Genomic DNA, 14,654 nt, shown 5'->3' with positions numbered 1-14,654 from the left:
TAATGTCCACCAAATAAGACCTGACTCCCCTAAGGGCTGCTTTATACCTCTGCCAAAAGACTGAAGAAGTCTGAAAATGGGTGAAGCTCTGAGCTGAGCAGAGTGCTTCAAAAGCACTTACATTCTATGGAAACACCACAAGGTCCCCCAAAATGTAGTGGAGGACATCTGCTTAGCAGTCAGTCCTGCATAGGACACAGCTGCTCTATAGCTGGTTTTGATCTAACATGAGAAAACTGGAGACTGAAATCCTGAACCTAAGAGAGCAAAGTTAACCGAAGTGGAATGTTTGTTTATGGCTGTGTGCTCACCAGCCCACTCCCTTCTTAAGTTAGAAATTGGGTAGCTTGTATAGCCTTTTATGGTGCTGTCTGAAAATATTCTGAACTTTGGGGTGATATTTATTTTTTCAGTGCCCAATACCAAAAATTATCCCACAGGAGCTCAGCAAAGCAGCTGTTTAATCAGGAATGTAACTTTTGCTTTTCAGAAAGATAACGTGTGGTTTTGTTCAGAGTTAATAATAAGATCCGTTCCAATGCAGAAGCTGTCAACAGCACTGACATACATTCACAGTTACAAAAACGCATAGCCTTGTGGCTGGGGGTTTTGTTAAATAGAAACCTCATTTTCTGCTGTAATGAAGAAAAGGCACTGTTTTCATGGCACTAGTAGTACCTTTTGTGCTCAAATTGTTACAGAATCTTTTTTTTTTCTTCATTTTATATACAATATGACTGTTTAGGGGTTACAAAATGGTGCTACTTTATGCCATGACTGTTGAAGCCATGACAACATACAATAACATAAACAAAGAATGATACCTTTGTTTCTAGTTGTCTTTTGCCTTCTGCGTCTTGCTTATCAATGGTGCTTCATTTAAAAGATGGAGAACGTTTATTAAAGGATGATTCAAGTAATGATTTGAGTTTTGCTCCAGCAGCCAAAAAAAAAAACAACCCTCTTTTTTTAAGAACCTTAAAACCCCCACTAATTCCTCCTAGGTATATCAAGTGTTTGCAGTACATCCAGATGCTATAAAAATAACTGTCAGTTTTTCCAAAGGAGTTTCTAGATTTTATAAATACAATCTTGCGAATGTGATTGCAAGATCTGATTTGCATCCTGATTCTGTGCAGCCATTCTAAGTCTGTTGTCAGGCTGGATCTGTTAGGAAAACAGACCATCTTTTTCTAGTAGTCTGTGTCTTGCTAGTCTGTTTGCAATACTGACTGGGAGTGTGATGACTTGCTAATCACTATAATGTCCAGAAGGTGCTAACAGTGAAGTTGTAAATAGCCCTAGATTTCATCTAAGGAAGGAAAGGCAAAGGCATAAGAGATGGAGAAAGGAAGTGGATGGAGTATTGTAAAAGGACGATGGGAAGAGAAGGTTGGGCTGGCACAGGGGGGACTGCACACAGTGGTAACCCCCAGGTGTTGCTGAGGAATATGGCAAAGAACTGAGCTGAAACCAAAATGCTGTTGCAGATGTGGTGGGTGGCGTGTGGAGCTCAGAGTGCCATGGCTGTGTTCCCATCTGTACCTTCTTTTCTATAAAGGACACGTGTCCCTGTCCTATAGTGTGGTAGGTGCTGCGTAGCTTACCTGGCCTCCTCTGCAATGCTGCTGCTAAAGTCTGTACCTGCACATCAGCTGCTGGGATGCTGATCTGCAGAGCTCAGGGCCTCCAACACCAGAGTAAAATCCAGGGGGTGTACAGGCTCCCAGAAACCCATCATGCCTGCTAGGAGCTTAGGAGTGAAGAAAGGCTTGAAAGAGCTTATTCAAATATTGCACTTTTGTTAAAGAAGGGGAGTTTGGGGGTTTTTTTGGTCATTGCTGGCTTTTCTGGTTTTAGTATTCGGGTTTTTTTCTTAGTTCAAGTATCGGCATTTTCCAGCATTTCTCTGTGATCACTAGGGCTGGAAACATTGGTTTTCATTAGCTGACTGCTAGGATTCTTATATAATTAAGTTGCTCCATGATCTGCAGCTTCCAGAAAATCACCCTATATACTGAGTCACAGTAAAGACTGAGTTGCAGGCCATACACAGCATGCAAGTGAGGTCAGGTGGAAGCAACATGCACTTAATTGTATAAATTGTCCTTACAGTAAAAATGTTGCTTATAATAATGGCTTCTTCAGCCTTCTTAGACACTTGTTTAGCCGTAGGTAGAGTGTGGAAAGGCCGCTGTTGTGTGCATTACTGTTGTGTTACAATGCAAGGTGGGAAAATTAGAGATTTTCCATGTCTTGAGACCTAGTAATTTGTCCCTGATGCATTTCCTCTGTTGTTAATTCAGGGCTTGTACTCAAGCCCAAATGCTGTAATCATCTGTATAGTCTGGTATGTTTGTACCTATTTGAACCTGCAACAGGCGTGTGGTGGGAGGTGCTTACACATGGGCAAAGTTGATGGCAGCTGGCTTGAGCTCTAAAAGCCTCAGCTGGAGATCTGCCACCAAAGCCTGCGCAGCTGCTGCCCCTGGTTAAAAATCCTCTCTGAGTGATTAGATAGGCCGGGTACGTGTTGTGGTTACCATCTAGTGCGGGGAGCACCAGCCTGACTTCTCTAGGAATACCCATTCCTCACAGAAGGAAGCTGGCAGTGCCCCCACATTAAGGTTTAGGCAGTGGCTTCCATTAGAGCTTCATCCTCTTACAAGAGGCCTGGATTTGGCTCACCGCTAATGACCTGAGTGGGCTGCATGGGATAAACTCCTTCTGAACAGCACTATAGGAAACACCCTCACATTGTATTGTAGGTTTTAGCAAGAAGAACTAGTTATCGCCGTGTGTCTGTATAAAAGAACATTATTGTCTGCGCTCAAGTATTTTCAGACTTGCTCTGATTACATAGCTGGGATCTTTTTTTGTCTAATGTAAGAGGCTTCGTGTAATCACTCTTCTAAATCTACAGCTTATGTTTGACAAGTGGGTCATTGGTTAATGGAAGCAAGTAAATCCAGCTGTTTATCTTTTCAGTAAGATTATGCACATTCTGTATGCTTTTGTCTGCTCAGAATGGAGATATGTACACTTTTAATGGCCTCACTCTATTTTAGAGTAGAGGCGTGAGCCCTTTATTATGTTTTGTCTGTTCCTTACATTTAAATAAAGTCACGTTAGTACTTCAGCTGGTATCGCATTTGATCCACAAATTTATGGTAGCCATTGTGGTACAATTCATTTAATTACTAGGTGTGTTTCTTAAAAAAGCTGTTAATTTGACTTTGTAAGGAAAATTTACTGTTGTACATTGCTTGCAAGTTTTTTTGTTTCCTCATTTCTCCTCCGCAAGCCCCAATATTGGTACGTGTTGCTGGTAGCAGATGCACCTTCCACTAAAGCAGGCCAGCAGTAGCTTTCTCCCAACTAGCTTTGCCTCTTAACAACCAGGCAAGAACATTTTTTGGCTAATTTGAAATCCCAGGATTTCAGAAAGTGCTTAGTATATGTTCTGTAGGGTGCTAATATCTAAAGAAAGCACTTGCAGCACTAGGCTATTAAAGTGTTTGAAGTATGCATGGAAACTTGGTCTAATATGTCACTTTACGAAAGTCTTCTTAGGGAATGCCTGTCAGCAAGATACACTTCTTGACATAGTTGGCAAATCTTTTTTTTCTTTATTCCAAAGTGCTAATATATGTGTAACATGGTTAAAGCGATCTGTGAAAATTACTTTTCCTTGTCATTTGAAGGCTATTTTATTAAAAAACACTTAGGGTAAACACTAAGATGCTAACAAACATTGCCATTGGAAAAAGTCTGTTTTCCATCAATAAACAAGGAAACAAAAACTTTAAGATTAGTAAGAGAATTGTGTAAACCAGCAATTAAATTGTACTTGGAAAAACAGTTTCTTGCTCCCAAATGCTTTAGTGTTTGCAAATAGTAACTATTACTTACAAGTGTGTTGTGGGTCTAAATGCTTAACAGCAAGTCAGAAAGCACAAGTGTAAGAAACTGCCAGCAAGTAAAGAGTGCCTCAGATGCTTACATTTGACCAGTGAGGAGCCTGAAATCACTAAGAGCCTTTTGAATGGTAAAACAAATTTCTGTCAAAAAAATTGCGTGTGTGTAACAAATTTGTTCTAGCCTAAAGAGGAAGCACTCCTTGATTTCTCTGTGAGCCAGTGATCACAAGCAAATCCTTGCAACCCAGTTTTTCAGAGGTGCCTCAGGGATCTCAGTTCTTTATGGCAGCGCCACGTCACAGGAGGTGTGTAAATTCTGTGCATTATGCAGCTCTTAAATACAGGTGTTGCTTCTTGGGGTGGCTGCGTGTGAATGTGCATGCACCTTAGCAGGCAAGTGCTGTAGTACATTCCTCTCAGCCTGGATGAAATGAGGTGTTATTAGCTAATAGCAGTATGTTAGCCAGACAATAGGTATGCTGGGGACTTTGAGGGAAGGAGACCAATTTGACCCAGGTTCTCTGCAGGTGGCTGATAAAGGAAAGTGAAAATTGCCTGCAGAGGATTATGCCTGACAAAGGATGGGTGGGAAAGAATGGGAGAAAGAACAATGGGGAAACCTCAGGTGTGGAAAAAATCCTGAGATGAAAGGGAGGAGGTGGTCACTGAGTTGTAGTAATGGAGAAAGGGTATAGGATTTGCTTAGCTGCAGAGCTGGAAGTACTGCATGGATCAGAAGGCAAACCGTGGAAGAAAGGCTGGGGACTCGCCGTAGTGGTGCTGGGGGTGAAGTTTGCATGGGGTTTTGAGGAAGTTGGTCATAACAGCAGGGCCTGTTTCTGTGCTTGTAAAATGAACAAAGCTGACAGAAATTAGTTTTTGTAAAATACTGTGAACATCCCGGATAAAAAGCAGTTTTCAAGAGAAGGGGCAGGCAGCATGCAAACAAAAAAGCACACCACTTTCTGTGTCACTTGGCACTTGCTAATTTGATCAGCATGTGACATGCGCTAGCTTTGTAAGAGAATAATTTGTAGCACACTGTAAGGACCCGAGGAAACTGTAGAGTATTTTTGCAGCAAGGCACCAAATTCTTGGGCCAGGGTTTACAATCACAGAAACTCTCTCACACTACTGAATGACTTGGCAGTGTGATTTTGATGCTGGTCAGGCATGAATGCGCTTTGTATTTCTTTCACATTAGCTAGAGTATGTAATAATGTTTATGTTGGCTTTTTGCTGGGTGTGGGAGGACAGATGCTTAATTAACAGTTTCCTGGGACAAAGTAACCCCTTCAGATCTTGGTTTGTAATGATCCAGCCCTTTCTGTCAGCTGGTTGAAGCACTTTTGATCCAGTAATAAGGTATCCAAAAATTTTATTGACCACCTGCTGGAACCATTACTTTCTTGCGCCAGCCTTCTCCCTTCCTCTTTAGCAGTGGTGAGCACCAGGTTGGTAAATGTTGACATATGTAATGTTCCTTGTGGTGGTTTATAAACCATGTGCAAGCTTTACATGTCGAGTACCTGTAATGCTGATATTGGACAAGGTGCTAAACAGTACACTGAACAGATCTTAGCCAACAATCATTCCAAAGCATTTATACTTCTCCTCCTTGTGTTATGCAGGTACCAGAGAGTCATGTGGAATATTAAATTACTTGGATAACATCTGCAAATCAAATGGCTATCAGCTTCACAACATTTGTTGTACAATAGGAACAGAGAATCATTGATCCCAAGGGCTGTTGTTAACTTCTTGGCTTGACATTGATATTACATACTAAGTTCTCTGTGGAGTAATGTAACAAGTCATATTGAAAGTCATCATCTACCAGTAAAGGTATCACTTTATTGTGGGATACAGCCATATCCGATTTTCACATGAAAAACTTCTGCCTTGGACAAATGGTGTTGCAAATCTTCTCCTTTGTCCTCTCCCACAAGCCAATGTTGCTTTTATGAACTATATCACTAGACTGAAATGCCTTCAAAGTATGTTGTTGTTTTCAGTATGAAATGGTAAGAAGGAACAACAGAGGGGTAGATTGTCCACTCCTACCTGATTTTGTCATCTTTCTGCATTTTTCCAGACACCCCTCTTTAACTCCAAGAAAGCCAAAGATTCCTCAACAGCTGACAATATATAAAGAAATGCTAGACTTTTCTACTCTCTCATATTTCCAGACCCTTCCAGGCTTTTACTGTTTATAACTTCTTTCATTGATTTTGTTTAGGATGTGAATGTCTGAAGCTCTGACTATTTCCGAGGGTAATAGTTGTAAGCTGTACTGTATGGAAACTTGGAAATCCCGAATCCCCTTTTTTGAGAACACTAGTCTCACTTTCATTTGTCATAGAATGGTTTGGGTTGGAAGGGACCTTAAAGATCATCTTGTTCCACCCCCCCTGCCATGGGCAGGGACACCTTCCAGTAGACCAGATTGCTCAACGCTTGAATTAGGCTGGCCTTGAACACTTCCAGGGATGGGGCATCCACAGCTTCTCTGGGCAACCTGTTCCACTATCTCACCATCCAAAGCTGGGGGTGGGGATTAGTGTTGGACCAGCATCCTCCGACCTGACCTGTCACCTAATGGAGATCCCATTTAATTAAAGTTTTGTCATTCTCTGAAAAAAATCCAGGAATCCAGATTAATTGAACATTTTAAATGTTTTTATTTTGGCTTTCCATGGTGTTTACATTTGAACTCTGACAAAACAAGACTAGAAAGCTAGTTAACGCCTCCATACAAATGGAAGTGGCAATGTTAAATCTAGAACAGCCCCAGCCAAATAGTTCCATCTAAATGCGCGTGAATGAGCCATGAGTCAGTCTCCTGCCTCAATTCCTTTCAATCAGTATTAGAGGCAGAGTGAGAAAGTCATCACTCCAAGCATTTATTGATCACAGCCTCAGTTTACAGGTTTTCAGATGAAAGCAGCTACCCCAGGTGTGCCTGAAACTCAGCTACAGCCTGGTAGATATCACTGAACACAAATGTAACAGGCACCAAAGAATTCAAAATTCTGGTTTGGTCTGGAGTTAAAGGAAGTGAAAATTTATTCTTTGGAAACATCCTTCAGTGAGTGTTTCCTGCTCTCACTGGAGTTTTTTGTTATGTAGGAAGTGCTGGATAAAAATGTTTTGGATATTCAGTGTGAACTTCTTGCGTTTCAGGTACAAAGTTCTTTGTATGCTGAAGAGTGCTTCTTTCTAAATAAGAATTAGGGACTTTTTCTTTAAAGCAGCTGGATTTAGCTAAACGCTGAAAGGATTTGATTTAATAAATGTCCAGTAAACCTATTTATTAATTTTAATCTAACAATTAATATTAAAAGCATATAATTAGTCTTAAAATATACCTTCTATTCAAGGGCTTCTGAAATCCTGTTTCTTTGAAGAAAAAAATCCTGGTTTTGCAGACAGTGTTTGAATCTTGAAATAACCCTCTGATTTCTATTTGATTTCTGGAACTACAAAAGGTAACTGCTGCCTTTTTAAAGAAAAATACCCACAGGCTGTGGCTCTTGAAGACCTCTCTCTTTAGTGAGGAATTCATACACTAATGGTCAAATTGGCTTTGCAGCTTATTATACTAAATTTTCAAGAATGCTTAGCTGACAAAGACACTAAGTTTACTCTTCCTCACAGGCAGAGAACACTTCTTAAAATATTAAATGTGACCCCTGAAATATAAATATGTCCATATATTTAAAAATAGACTTGAATTACCTCATAGGTATGTGGTCCATGCACATTGTGTAATTGGGACAGCCCTCTCTTTCTTTCTCTTTATCTGTCTCTCTCCAGGGAAGGCAAATAATCAAGACTTTGCTTAAAGTGGCAGCACTATAATCCCCAAGAGTGGAAAGCTCATTCTTTGTCTACAGGATGTCTGGGGTGATAAGTAGCTGTTTTATTAAAACTCATGCAGTGTTTCTTTGTCCTGGCAAAATTATCATTTGCTGTTTGGTATGGTCAGTTTAAATGCAATGCACCCTGAAATCTAAGGCATGGAATGAACTAACGGGGTGGAGATGGGAGGTTTTGTTCAGTGCTGTGTAAACAAGGAAAGTCTGTAAAGTTATAGTTTTGAATTTTCACTTGGAGTTATTTTTATGCCACAGTAGGAGCTTTCCTTTGGGTTGATCAGTGCAGTTGACAGTATGTCAGTGGAATGAGAAATGTGAGTTTTTCTGCATAACCCAGGTCAGCTTAAAACTCATCATATGCCACATCGTATCTGATATACATTCATTGTGCTAGTAACGTTGCTGTTGCTAATTCAATTATGGACATTTGTGTGTAATACGTTATCATTACAGGTCAGAACTGTGCACTAATTTAGGGTGGCGTGAGCTAGTGCGCTCTAATAGACATGCAGTTGCAGATACCTCATTTGTATTTACCGTAGATGACATGCAAATCTGGATCTCCTAAGTCATCTGTTCTTGATTTACTAAATGAAACTTTTATTCATGGTGTGTGCTATCAGAAATTAGGCTGATTCTGATGCAGCCTAATTAAGCATGCTCATGGTTATATCCATCTTACTGAATCTACTCATGCTGGGAACAGAGTATGTCTATGTAGTACCTTAATGAACTGGGCCTCCCTTGAACAAGCAAGATATGACCAAGACTTAACAGATTAACTTTTTTTTAGCTCTTCCCAAACTTTCTTCCTGATTTTCTTTATTCATTTACTTCAGAACTAAACGCTGTTGGCCGCCTTCTTCAGTGAAAGCCTGTTTCTGCACAGGTTTCTGATAAACACACACTTGAGTGCTAAAATAACTGATTTTGCTCTACAGTGTGTAAATCTGTTGCTTCGCACAATTCTATTAATCTTCATCCTGATAGAGGAAAACTATGAGAACAGTTAGAAAGCAGACTATATTGACCAGGACTGCTGCTTTACAAAAGCTGTTGCTACCTCCTAACTGCTTGTTTGCCTGAAATGAGGATTTCTCATTCTTTTTCCTGGTAGAAAAACTGTGCTTCTGACAGGAGTGTTCATGAAACTCCTCTAAAAAGTGAAGCACATGGGCCAAAATAGTCATACTTACATGGTGTTTGCTGCAGCTTGAAGTTGTAGCTGAGGTGTATTCTGAGAGTCCAAGGAATATCACACTGATTCCTTTATGAAATTCAACATGAACAGAGATATTAGAAATGAGAGACGTTTGCTGGCCACTCTGGGGTTAAACATCTCTTTCTTGATCTCAGCCCCTGCCCCCAAAGTTATCCAAGCAGTGGGGAATTTCTGCAGTCATTAATTGTATTTATACTTTGGCTATGTCACATAGAAAGCTCCCTAAAACTGTGTGTGTTTTTTTAATCTTCTGACAAATATATCAGCAGAAGTCTCTAGTGTGGCCATCACCTCTGTTTTCAGAGGCTGTGCATTGGTTGCTTCTTATCAGCGCTAAAATACTCATAATTTATTTCCACATTAGCTGCCTAATATAATATTCTGGCTTGAGCATGCCTGAGGTCTTTCTGACACTGCATTTTGGGCTTTTAGGGGATTTCACTCTCAGGCGTTATAAATCACACTACATGGCCTTTTTATTGCAGTAAGTGAAGCCTGGAGCAAAAAAGGAGAGAGGAACTGAAAGCAAAAGCTTTGAGGGGGAAGGAGCAACCAGATTTTGGAGAATGGCATTCAGGCCTGTTGCAGTGCTCACCAGTGTTTCCTCTGCCTGGTTCACCGTGGCAGAAATCAAAGTACTGAAATGCATGTGCTGGGGTAAGGTGGTGACTTTTCCCCATCAGCAGCACATCTGGTACTTGCTATATTGTCCGGGGGAAGTATGGGATTGCCTTGTAGCCAAAGTCAGGTGGGAAACTGTGAACAGCAGGCTAAAGTGACACAGGAGCAGGTTGCCCTGAGAGGATGTGACATCTCCATCCTTGGAGATTGTTAAGATTTGACTAGACTATGATCATCAAATATGACCTGATCTTGTGTTGGGGGTGATCCTGCTTTGAGTGGGAGATTGGACCGGACAACCTCGATCGGTTGGTCCTTTCCAGCCATTGCTTCTGTGGTTCTTGGTGCTTGGAGATCTATTACATCAGGTTCTGTAATTCTCCCCCTTAGCATTAATTCCTTTCCTGGCTCTTTGCTTTGCTTAGTCTGCGTACCACTTGTGAGTACTGGATTTCAGTGCTTTCAACATACCATAGGTGGAGCTTTTTTATCAACACCGTGCTGACCTCTTATTTTTCAACCTGCTTTTCTATTTGTACGCCTACTTCATGTAAAATCTATAAAGGCAGAACAGATGCACAGGCACCTAATAATAGCACCAGGTTCCTCTTCCTTGTTCTGTGCCACTGGATCCATGCCTGAGACGTCTTGGCTCAGAACAGTGAAAGTGGGAAGAAGATGCTGGTGCTTTCCTGCACGTCAAGAGTTGTGTTTGTGGGCATGCAGTGCTCGAACAGAGATGTAAGTGGAGGGAGTGCTGTGCAATACGGAATCCGTACTGTGCCCCGTGCTCTGCCCGACTGTGGTAGGTCAACCGAAGCAGCATGTGCTTTCTGAAAACCATCACCAAGCTTCTTTTGCCATGGCCTGGCTCAGCCTCTGTAAAGGTAAGGTGTTGCGTTGAGGCAGTGTGTGTTCTTTTGACCTTGAATCCTAATGCAGAGGCAGGAAGGGGTCTGAGGCAACAAGGCTGCTGTGCTGTCCTCACCTGCACTTCTGTAGCTTTGCCAGTACATGTTTTAAAAACAGTTTTGGAGACATCAGTAAAAAAGCTTCTGTTTTTTTGCCACTGGCAAAGAAATAAAAATATTTTTATAAGTTAGGGTAGTGGAGTATATTACTGCTTGCTGCCTAGCAGGGCAGGTAGGGTTATGTCTGGCAGATAAAAACCTGCTATAGGTTATTTTTATATTCTGTCACCATGTAGCATTTCTGGCTTCTCCATGCTCTTGAGCATTACTAAGACACTGGCCTTTTAGCAGAAAGTATTTTGTTGCTTGTTTTGAGAAAGATTCAAAGGCAATTCTCTGGTGGGTTTACTGTTGCCAGATGAATGCAAGATTTCTCAATCAAGCATGTCAGCTGCAAATGTCTATAGGTCAGTTACTGAAAGAAAAATTTGAGTATATTTGAAAACCTGGCAGAAAGAATATATAAAACCTCCTGTCCTGGTGTTCAGAGGACCATGACAAATTGGCAGACTAATTTTGAGTTTTGTTAGATTGCTCTCTATGTGTATTAATGTATACATCTGACTTAAATCCAAGTAGTTTCTCAGCAGTCCAAGTGCTGTGCAGCTGGTGTTTAGTTATTGATTGTATTCACCTTACAAGCTCTCTGTGAACCCAGAGTCCATATCATGAGCATAATCATGTAAACTAAGCTTTCAGCAAAGTGGCATTTCAGTCTGAAAGGTTAGATAAAGATTGGTTAAAATTTTGTAAAATCACTTTCTTCACACAGCAAGTCTGAGGTATAAACCTGATCAAACTCATACTTCAGACCTTTTAATAAGATACTAGCATGTGCCTCTGAGAACACATTAGAAATACTCATTGCTTCCAATAGATCTGTCACCTTAAAATTAATTTTAGAGAGTTGAATTTAGGAGTGCCTTTTTTTTTTTTTAAGATGTCGGTATATCTGCCCAACTACTTCTTGCTCTTTCACATCCAACAGCCTTGAGGTCTTACAGAGATGTTTAGAGTCTGTGCCCATAGCTGCTCTTGCTGGATTCTCTGTAGAGAAAACAATTTCTAAACAGTTGGATAGTTTATTTTTCTAATGTGGTAAATGTGAGTTTTGATCCACTATTGGGACACAAGGGTAGGCTTTACTGTGGTGAAGTTCTGATCTGCTGTCTATGACTGGCATTGCTCTGTGGTTAACATCCAGCTTTGAAGGATGTGTCTACGCAAGGTGAGATATGCAGAAATTGTAGAGATATGCTAAGAGGGGGGATGAGAAACCCTTTTAAATGAAGGGGAGGAAGACATGAGGGGTTGTGTGAATGGCAGCGCCAGCAGTTCAGCACCACTACCCTGGCAAGTTTGGGTTTTGCCCCTTTCATGTTTCTGACCCAGGCAAGTCATGCCATCAGCTTGCTTCCCTGTGTAAGCCTGGGAACAGGAGGACGCTGCAGATGTGCAGTGCAGCTTGGCAGGTGTTGTACTGCACTCTTCAGTGAAGCTGTAAGCAGGGATATAGGGTTTGGTAACTTGGCTATCCTGGTGCTTGGGGCTGGGAGGGAATCCAGGCGGAGCAGTGGATGCAGGAACAGGGGAAAAAAAGCATCCATGAACTTAGACCTTCCTATGCTTTTTTTTTTAATGATTAGGAGTCCACGGTTTCTGACACCCTCGTGTTCCCATACCATTTAACATTTATGCACGGTTTGGTTAAAGTGCCTACCGTACGGAACACAGAACCTGCTCTGGCGAGCCGCGGACGGCGGAGCAGGCGGTGGAGCTGGCCGTTGCTCCAGGCGCACCGGATCGGAGGGAAGGTGTCGCGGAGCGCCGGGCGCTGCTTCCCTGTCGGGGTTGCGCGGCCGCCGCCCGGGCGGTGCAGCAGAGCGGCGGGGGCGGGGGCTCCGGCCGAGCCCAGAGGAGCTGCCCGAGGCGGGGAGGGGCGGTAGCCGTGGGCTACCGCGCTCGGAGGTCCCCGTCGTTTTGGTAACGCAGGGCGAAGCCGCAGCCGCCGCTGTCACGGGCGGAGGCGGGCAGGGGGCGGCACGTCCCCCGGCCCGTTGCCGGAGGGGAGCGGGACGCCTTCCTGCGGGGGGTGCACGGGGCTGCCCCAGCGCTTTGTCTGCCTGCGCCGGGCAGGGCCGCCCCGCGGCTCGGGCGCTCTCCGCGGGCCCGCCACCCGCGGGGGACGGCGGATCCCCCCGCACGCACGGGGCGAGCGGCTCTTTGTGCGGGGGCGCGGGGCGGGGCGCCCCCTCCCCCTCCCCGGGCGCAGCGGGGCGGCCGCGGCGCGGCGGGCGGCGAGGCGCGGAGTCGGCCGGTTGCCATGGCGAGAGGCGGTCACGTGGGGCGCGGCGGCGGCGGGGCTGACGTGCGCGGCGGGGCGGGGCGGCGCGGGCGGGCGGGCGGCGACAGTCGGCTGCCGCCACCTTCCGCACACCAGCAGCGCGGGGCTCTGCGGAGCGGCGGGAGCGCCAATGCCCGGACCGACCCAAGCCCTGTCCCCAAATGGCGAGAACAATAACGACATCATCCAGGATAACGGGACCATCATCCCCTTCAGGAAGCACACGGTGCGGGGGGAGCGCTCCTACAGGTACTGCGGCGGCGAGCGGGGCGGCGGCGGCCGGGGGGGCTGCAGCGCGGGGGGCGGTTGCATAAGGCGGGCGGGCTGCAGCCCCTGCCGGCGGGCGGGCGGGCGGCCGGGGGCTGCGGCGTGCGGCGGCGCTCGCATTGTCCGGCTGGCAGGCGCTTGGTGAATAGGCGGGATGTCTGCGGGGGCTCGCTCGCCCGGGCGGAAGAAAGGCGGTTAGAAATAACGAAGAAAAAAAAAAAACCACAAAAGGAAAAAAGGGGGAAGGAAAGGGGGGGGGGGGGGGAAGGAAAGGAAGGAAATAAAGAGCTCCGCGCAGGCGGGCAGCTCCCCCTGGAAAGAGCCGCAGCACCTCGCTGCGGATCTCGGAGGCGGCGCCGTGCGGGAGGCGGCGGCCGGGGATGGCGGGGCGCGGGCAGCGCCTGCCTGGCCCGGGTACCGCACCGGGCACTGCCCTGCGGGGCGGCCGCGGCCGAGCGCCCCCCGCACAGCGGCCCGGGGGTGCCAGCGACCCCCGCTGATCGGGGCGGGGGTGACAGCCCCCCCCTCCCCGGTGTTTGCGCGGGTGGGGGGGAGGCGGCTCCACCCGCCCCCCCGCCCGCCGGGGCCAGCCTCATTTTCTATTTATCTATCGTTTTTCGTTTGGGGGGGGGGGGGGGGGGGCGCACGTCCTTTGTCGCAGTTGTAGGGATTTTTGTTGAATGGTCTGGCATGCGTTGCTGGCAGCGCTTCTGCATTAACATCCCTGACAATATGTTCCGGCAGATAAGCTCATTAAAATTGTTTGCATTGTTTGATAAGGGTCGCGGCGCAGCCCGGAACGCAACTGGTTTTATGTGCTCCTGGCTGCCGACTCCAAGGGTGATAATACAGCCGGTAGCTCCCCTTATGTTAACATACAGTTATTTTAAATACTGCCTGGATGACAGCAAGCAATGCCTCTGCAGAGAACACGCCCCTTAAAGCTGATACTCAAACAGCAGGAAATGATGCTGCTTGCAAATATCTGACTAAAGTGGCGAGTTGTTTGCTCGATTAGATGAAAACAAATGTGGATGACTTGGCTTGTTTGTCGGAAGAAAAATCACAGTGGGTTTTTTTTTTTTCTGCCTGAGGAGTAACAGAGCTGCTACCGGCATCGCTGGCCATCAATAACCTCAGCGGTGGATCTCATTGTTGATCATAGGCTGATGGGTGGTTGTGAAATGTGTTGGAGACCCAAGTGTGTGGTTTGTCTCAATACCGCAAAATCTAGCCTGTCCCTCTCTCTGAATCTATTGATGCGTTGTGTAACGAAGTCCGGATGCACACATTTAGCACAAAGTAGCAAAAGTGCTTTTGTGAAGACCTATTTCTATTTGCAGAAAGGTTGGAGCTCCTACTTCCTATGTCTAAATTTCAGCTGAGCAGGAGAAGGTTCTGGTTTAGAGCAAAGCTGTTATTTCTATCACA

General features: G+C 45.0%; 1 protein-coding gene across 6 annotated transcripts in view; it reads left to right on the top strand.

Annotated features, from left to right (window-relative positions):
* Positions 1–14,654, top strand: part of MAPRE2 (microtubule associated protein RP/EB family member 2) — a 99,929-nt gene that overhangs the window by 29,828 nt on the left and 55,447 nt on the right. Inside the window, exon 1 of one of the 6 annotated variants that reach the window (XM_055704333.1) lies at positions 13,000–13,205. The exons of 4 other annotated variants lie outside the window; for them this stretch is intronic. In XM_055704333.1, the coding sequence (XP_055560308.1) occupies positions 13,118–13,205 (88 nt within the window). In that variant the 5' untranslated portion in view covers positions 13,000–13,117. Of the gene's footprint in view, positions 1–12,999; positions 13,206–14,654 lie in introns of those variants that run through there. One more of the 6 variants, XM_055704330.1, reaches the window with a different exon arrangement.

This window comes from Falco cherrug, chromosome 3 (genome assembly GCF_023634085.1).
Source record: "Falco cherrug isolate bFalChe1 chromosome 3, bFalChe1.pri, whole genome shotgun sequence".
Taxonomy (NCBI): domain Eukaryota; kingdom Metazoa; phylum Chordata; class Aves; order Falconiformes; family Falconidae; genus Falco; species Falco cherrug.
The sequence above is the reverse complement of the archived record's forward strand: the minus strand, read 5'-3'. Positions and strand labels throughout refer to the sequence as shown.